Source organism: Tasmannia lanceolata, unplaced genomic scaffold (assembly GCF_043159265.1).
Source record: "Tasmannia lanceolata isolate RefF3 unplaced genomic scaffold, GAP_Taslan_0.1 ptg000015l, whole genome shotgun sequence".
In the NCBI taxonomy this organism is placed as follows: Eukaryota; Viridiplantae; Streptophyta; class Magnoliopsida; order Canellales; family Winteraceae; genus Tasmannia; species Tasmannia lanceolata.
The window spans coordinates 49,021,264-49,029,319 of NW_027518692.1; the positions used below are offsets into that span (position 1 = coordinate 49,021,264).

Here is an 8,056-nt window from a genome sequence, read left to right on the forward strand (position 1 = left end):
TAGATCCAGTGCAGAACCAGAGTATCGAGCTATAGCTCATATATGTGGGGAGTTGACCTGGTTTAGGTCTTTTCTGTCTGAGATTGGCTTCCCTTCCCTGTCTTCTGCATCATTGTATTGTGATAACAAAACTGTTGCTCATATCGCTTCAAACCTAGTCTGCCATGAGAGGACGAAGCACATTGAGGTGGATTGTTGTTATATTCGTGAGAAGATTAAGAAAGGAGAAATATGTACTGTTTTACTATTTTAGGAGACCAGGTAGCTGATATATTTACCAAACCACTAGGAAGAGCAAAGTTGAATGATATGTATAATAAGCTGGGGTTGTATGACATACACACTCCAGGTTGAGGGGGAGTGTTAAAGAAGCGGTGTAATTTACATACCTGGCTAGGGCTATTCTTGTCCTTTCATGTATAACCTAGTGGCGCACTTATATATAATATATTTTGTGAGAGAACAAAACTCTCTCTCTCTCTCTCTCTCTCTCTCTCTCTCATCTTTCTCTTTCTCCCATAAAACCTCGAACACAAACCGTAGTTGCCAGAGTATGAGGCGAGAACGAAAAGCGATGCGGAAAGTGAAAGCGGGAAGCGAGGGGTTTAGAAAAGGAAAGATGTGGGAAGTGAAAAGCTCTAGAGTAAAGAGAAAACGGGTGGGAACCAGAAGTCAACATGAACCACGTAAGAAGCCTATTGGAAGTGAATAAGAAGTATACACAGAGTAGGATTGTCGTAGATTAGGGAGGAAAGGTTAATATAGGTAAGGATTACAAGTAGGAAAAAAAGATACTTGTGACTAATTAGAATTACATGTGTTAGAAATTTACAGTTTCACGGGTTATTCATGTATATTTAATATTAAGTTTTTGGAGAAAGATCTACATAATTTTCATTTGAAACTTAACATGAGGTTTCAAGTTTTAAATGCACTCTTTTCTTAAATATGCTCCTTCAGCATTATCAAAAAGAGAAAACATTATTTTAGGAGGAAATAATCACCTAAATAGGAAGCGTACTCTTAATTAAGAGGAAACGTGTAGGAACCGTCTTGGAAGCACGCTTCCCCAAAATTTGGGATGCTAGGACAACTTAGTTTCTGAAGCGAGTTCCAGAGAATAGAATCCAACTAAGAAGTTTCCGGTAACTATGCCAGCATAGTTACGTGTGTATATGCTTCGACCCTTGTATGGCATATCATGATCATGATTATTCAAATATTTGTTACCAGGGTTTAGTTTTTGGTTATTTGGGAGATTTTCCCTTTTATGGATGCAAGCATGTTTTTTTTTTAATCGTTATACTGCATGCATGCCCAAATCGTAGACTCCATTTTCATTGTTTATTGTCTATTTCATCTATGAAGTTAGAAAAAAGATAATAGTCTAACCTTTGTATGCTTTTGTTCATCATACCTATAATAAAGCCTTCAATGTTGTGTAGGGTGCATGGAGTTACAGTGGCAGAAATGCCTCTTATTGCAACTTGCAGTGAACATCGTCGCCAAGGAATGTGTCGACGTCTTATGAGTGCAATTGAAGAGGCATGCTTTGACCATTACCGATACCAAATAATATAGGCTACTGATATCCACACTACCATGCTTTGATAGCGGGGCAAACTCACCTTGTTTTACGCGTTTTAATTGGCTACTGTGAACTTTTTTGCTTTTCAACTTTTAGAGTTGTTGCTTAAAGTTTTGTTTCCCAACTGTTATTTTATCTTGCAAGAAATAGTTTTTTACAAATGTCCCGAGACTTCTTGGTCCTCTCAAAAATTTGCTGGCTTGGCTCAATTACGCCTTAATGAAACACCACGTGTATAAATTCTTGTCAATTTTTTCTTTGATCTCTGCTGAGTCAATGAAACTTCCCATATCCTCGTATCACTTGTCCCCTTTTGTTTTTCTTCTTCTTCTCTCTCTCTCTCTCTCTCTCTCTCTCTCTCTCTCTCGTAGCTGGTTTTTAATATTTTTCATTGAATTCTTTTACTTACCTAAGCCTCTATGTTTTGGAGTTGAGTTTGTCAACAAATGAGCACATTTTCTTGCTTTTTGTGTATTAAAAATAGCTTTTGATTCCCTAGTTTGCATCTTACATGGTATGATGTATTTTTCTTTTGTGTGTTTAGCCTTGCAGGCACATGGTAAATTTTTTGCGCTTTCCTACAGACTACATTCTGACAGTATTTATTTGTTGCATTTTGTGGACAGCAGATGTTAAAATCCTTCAAGGTTGAAAGGTTGGTTTTATCTGCAATTCCATCTTTAGTGGATACATGGACATCGGGATTTGGGTTTAAACTAATGGATGATAAAGAGAAAGAACAGTTAAGACGCACCAACCTGATGATGTTTCCTGGAACAACCTTGCTGATAAAGAACTTGTATGGAATTGAAGCCATGGAAACTGAAAAAGCTGGTGAGCAGTTTTCTTCTCCCTTGGCCAGAATTCTCTAGCATTGATCAACTTTAAGATGTTCTAATCTGTTACCTACCTTGGTGGAAGGGTTTGGAATTGGTACAAAGTGTAAAAATGACTTCATTAAGCACATTTTTGTTGGCATTGCAGGATCCAATGATAAATTATCCTCAAGAACAGGTGGATCTATGGAAGAGGTTTGTAACGAAAGGGTTCATCTTGAACCCGGGGTCGAATCTGCCGAAAATAGTTGTATTGATGGAATTGATCTGGAAGGAAGAAAACCTGTGCACCAAAATTGCGGGAGTCTGCAGTCAGAAGAGCAAACGGAGGATAATGGGCACATGAATTTTACAAATCCATTCACTGGAGAGGTTAATTCAGTGCCCAGAGAAAATATTTCGAATGTTGGATGTTGCAGCACTAGGGTAGAGACCTTGGATTTATGTGCTGAGAATCAGCTTGGAAAAGAAGACATCAAAATTTTAGTGAGAAAAGATCCATCAAGCAAGGTTTATTAGTATCTTATTTTGTTTTGGTTTCTTGTTCATTCTGTTCTTCTTTTTCACTTCTTTCCTATTCTTCTCTCTTCTTTTGCCTCATTTCTTCTTTCCCTACTCTCTTGTCTCTTGTCTCTTGTCTCTTCCTCAATTCAGGTTGAGCTTTCTAGTACCGTAAAAGTTTAGGTTGGGTTGGGTCTGGGTTGGGTTCACTGAAGCCCGGCCCGATTAAATGCTGTATATAACATAAATAGGCTTTGCCTTTGCCTCCCAAGTTAGGCACACTTCCACCCACTTGAGTCTGTATAATATGTTTTTGTTTTTTGAATGGCAAAGATTTGTATCAATGAAAATAAAAGAACACGGGGAACCCCCACCGATCGAGAGGATCATTACAGTACAAAAAAGCAAGAATACACCACTAAGAAATACACTCAAAGTGGTTGGAAATCAAACACTTACAACTCTGACCTAGAGCATCCTTACCTTGCTAACCTATCGGCCTCGAATTAGTCGATCTCCTTAGATCTCCTTAGATGGTGGAATTAAAAGGAGGGAGTCACCACCCGCTCGGATATTTCAAAGGACCCTTGGATATTTCATCCATCCACAGAGCCAATCTTGAAGGACATGAAGAATCCTCCATCCGCTCGAATCACTTTTGGACGCAGTTAGTTACCTTGTAAGTTAGTGGCATAAGTGGTCGATAGGGAGGAGACAAATATTTGTAATGTTTGATCTACCTAGGATTTACCTGGTAGAATAGTGATAAATAGTGTTTGGTTGCCAATCGTAAGAGTAATTGGAGGGGGTGTCATTATTAATATATAGAAAGCGGAGAGAGAGAGAGAGAGAGAGAGAGAGAGAGAGAGAGAGAGAGAGAGAGAGAGAAGGCAAAATTCTACTTGACAAATTCTTCAATTTTTAAGTAGAATGGCATGGAAGGTATGTTGGGAACATGGGTGCCACGTCACTGGACAAGCAATTATTACCTTTGAATCTTGTCTAGGTAGTCTCTAGGGATTGTGATGCTAAATTGGCTACCAAACCCATAAAAGTTACCAAAAAAGCATTTTTCCTACTTGGGACATCCTAGAAGATGCCAGGCATGTGGCAACCAAACAGGCCCGGAAATTACCCTCCACCATAACATTGTTTAATCCGCATTGCTCCAACATCATTATGCCTTGGTGCGTTGCCCTCATCTCCGCCTCATTTGAGTTGGCTACCCTTATCGGGCCTTAAAATGCTCATAGAGTATTTCCTTAATCTCTAACGATTCCACCAATCCCTTCTGGTCTAGGATTGCCCAAACTTGATCCGTCAAAATTCAACTTTAAAAATCTGTTCCTGGGAGGCTCCAGGATTGAGAGAGCATCGGCCTTCCTTCCCGACTATTACATACCAATAGCCAACCACGTCCTAACTGATGAGCCGAAACAAATTAGAAACTTGGTAAAGCTCTTGCCCAAGCTAGTGTGAGAGCAATGACTTTAATGTAGAGCTAATGAGGGGATTTCACCTACCCTCCGAGCACCCGGGCATTCCTCTCCTTCCATGGAACCCATATTATCGCTGGCAAGATAAATCTTCCATAAAATCCTTCCTTCACTCGTCTAATGGACTGTCGCCCACTCTTCTATTGGCTCTGAGAGTTTGGCTGGGAAAACCCGAGAAATACTAAATCTACAAAGTACTTTACTCCATACGTACCTCACCATTTTACAGTGAAAGAAGATATGATCCACACTTTCTCCTGTTTCAATTCAAACTGCGTAGTGGTCTATGATCCACATTTGATGATGTCACAGATGATCCACAATGAGAATTTTATCTAACGCTGTCGTACATGCAAAGGCGCAAACTCTAGAAGGAGCAAGAATCCTCCAAACTTTAGCCACTGGTGAGATTGCGGGATTAGATGCACGTAGATCGTAAAAGGATAACACTAAACGAGCCCAAAGAACACCCGATCAAAACCCTTTTAACGTAGCCCGATCGTTTTATGTAACCTGACGCCAGGTCCTGTAAAAGCCTTGCCTCGCTCCCCAACCCCCTATCAAATAGATTTCTTCTAAAACTTAACCTCCACCTTATCCTTGCTGCACTGTGCTCCCTTTACCCAGACTTCTTCGTTCTCCACGACCTCAAATACATCAGAGAATGATTCTTTTAGTGGAGCCCTCCACACCACAGATGACGCCAGAACTTTACCCTCTCACCCATGTCACGCCCCGGAACGGGGTCTGTAATAGCGTTGTGTGCCCATGGCTCACCCATATGACACAAGCCCAAACAGATCAATTCATCGCCCGTTGCATAAAACAAGTATGCAGAGCAACTAAAAGTAGTTGCTTTCAAGTTAAATGCTAATAAGTTTTACAATGATCCATCGAAATAAACTCCAACTCTTAAGTTCCAACTAATAAATGAAAAAACAAATAAATTATTTGTGCTAAAGTCTCTAATTAAAACGAATCCGAAGATAATCATCTAACTACTCCACGCTCACCCAATCCCCACGACATAAACCTCATCTATTCCTCCTGATTTGAAAAACTTAGATATATTAGAATGGGCGAACGCAAAATCATAATATACATAGGTAAAGCATGATCATAAACATGAAGAATTATCACAGATATATAAATGTGTCAAATCATATATCATGGAAAGGAAAACCAAAACAACTTTTCTAAACGGCAAGTAAAACCACGATGCAACATGCACCAAATCATATAATAACCAAAGATATCGCTTAGGCTTCACTACGGTCAGTGGCACAGCACCACTAACAGATAGTTGATCGGTCTAAAATTGTCATGGCCAGTGCCACGGCCCCAACTGGCAGGTAACAATGCTTAAGGCACCACGAGAACTATCCCATTATTTTGCATTCGACCGATTCTACGTAATCACGTACCAGTGCCACAACCTCACTAGTAGGTAACGATACCAAAGGTACCACGAGAACTTTCACAAGCACATAGGTAGCCTAATAATACGAATAGTTAGAACCACGACCCAAATGCCAAAATTAATTCCATGGAATCATCAGTAAATCAAATCAATAAACCTTTCCAACACGGAAACATTCACACATGCTTGATCAAATTTTCATAATTATAATATGCCAAGAACATGATTGCTTCTAAAACATGATTTCATGAATACATAGTATAAAGAAGGTACTCACTAACAAAAGTTCAATTAATCTCTCTCACAAATGCAAGATCCGAAAACTGTGTCGATCCGACACCTACATACATTAATAATCTAAAATCAATGTTTATACTTCATAGGGTTGATTGGAACCCAAAACAACCCCTAAAAATCTCCTCATAATCGAATTCCTAAAAACATCCAGAACTGTGGACGGTCGTCCGTCGGTCCCCACGGTCAACCATGCGCGTGATCTAAAATTTTTCCAGATCCACGGTTCCTCCGAGTTTTGACGGGATTTTGGCCAAAAACCCTTATCTTTTTTTCATAAAAAATCATCATAAAGTCCATGTATTCAATACTAATCATCCTTCTTCATCGAGGCGACCCTAAACAATCGTTTACGGAAATCTTTGCAATGAAAGATCCCCACGAATCCAAGAAAAATCATTGGAAATATATTCAAATCGATATCGACGATAAAAGAAGGGTCGCACATCGAAGATCTTGTCATCACATTAACGATCTCTACAAATCTCTAATAAATCCACCATTAGTAACCATTATTTATGATCAAAAGTTAGTTTCTTACCTTAAAACTGGAATTCCTTTGCTAGAAATCTCCTTCGGTAGCCCTTTCTTCTCCCTCTAGGGTTTCTTCTTCAATCTCCTCACTTTCTAGGGTTTTCTCTGGAGAAAAAGTGTCAGATTAGGAGTGTATAATGTGTATTTATACTTGAAAATCCAGATTTTAACCAATTTGTCTTATTTACCCCTAAATATTCTTAATTTCCAATTATGCCCAATTAGAGCCGGTGGACGAAAATGCCACAAGAGTCTGGCGTTCCAACCCTAGTAAACTCTGAAGCTAATCCCTTCATTAAAGTGGCTGCTCTGAGTTAATGTCCCTCCACACTGTCACTCGTCTTTGACTCCACCTGTCATTTGAAATCAATTCCCCGGTGTTGCACCATACTTCTCCTCGATCAATTTTACCCGTAGAGTGTATAATATGTTCTTTTACAATTGTTAGCTTTTTAACATACAGGAGACAAACTATGTGTGGCAACTGATTTAGAAAGGTTGCAAAACGGACTCCCACTCTATATGCACATATTTTCAAATTGGAAAATGATAACCCCACTCTCATTTTGATAATGTCACTCCCATACCTTAGAACACTTCTTGATTGGTTTAGTGTCTTTTCTCCTGTGACCTATTCATCAGCTTTTAGCAATAGCTTTGTTAACATTTGGTCAGAGTTCAACATTGATAGGAGTTTCTTTTGGACAGTATGTAATAGGAACATATTTTGGACAATATGCAATGTAGGTAAACCAAATCAATGCCATGATTTCCCCAGTAGTTGATCTTTTCTTTTATTAATTCAACTACCTATCCTAATTAATTGGATGATTTTACCTGAAATCCTTGGATATGCTGTTCCTAGGTTTGGCTACCTTGCTCGGATGATTTTACCTTGAAATTAAGTTGTTTGTTGTTCACAAACTTTGTTCTGGTAATATTTTATTCATAAAAAAATACGCAGACTATCCTTTTATAATAAAAAGGGGTGGCCCGCGGACGAAAAAGACCGTGAAGTGAAGAATTTCGGAAATGGCCCTACATCGTAGCCCTCCGATCTATAGAGGTTTCCATGCTGTTCCTTAGTACCTTTCATCTCTTCAAACCGGGATGGACGGCCATTTCCCATTTGATACACCTTGGATTTGGATTTCAAAAATCTATTGTTTTGAAATATAGAATTTTAAAATTCACAAATTTATAAGTAGCATGACTATGTAAAAATCTTCTGAATGCTCTTTGGATGTGGAGTTTCCCTTTTTGACGGAGTCTTTAAAGATCATTTATTCAGGCTGGTCCCAGTAGAATGAACTAGCCTGATGGGTCCCACTGAAAAAAAAAACATTTTTGGTGGGCCCACAGAAATGTAAAACCATCAGTGAAACAA

The 8,056-nt window shown here is 39.0% G+C and overlaps 1 protein-coding gene across 3 annotated transcripts in view; it reads left to right on the forward strand.

The window, feature by feature from the left end:
* The window catches only part of LOC143892062 (uncharacterized), a 30,218-nt gene extending 27,273 nt beyond the window's left edge, over positions 1–2,945 (forward strand). For 2 of the 3 annotated variants that reach the window (XM_077396530.1, XM_077396531.1), the window contains exons 7-9: positions 1,446–1,545; positions 2,218–2,422; positions 2,573–2,945. In XM_077396530.1, coding sequence (XP_077252645.1) covers positions 1,446–1,545; positions 2,218–2,422; positions 2,573–2,943 — 676 coding nt within the window. In that variant the 3' untranslated portion in view covers positions 2,944–2,945. Of the gene's footprint in view, positions 1–1,445; positions 1,546–2,217; positions 2,423–2,572 lie in introns of those variants that run through there. The other variant, XM_077396532.1, reaches the window with a different exon arrangement.
* Positions 2,946–8,056: the final 5,111 nt, after the last annotated feature.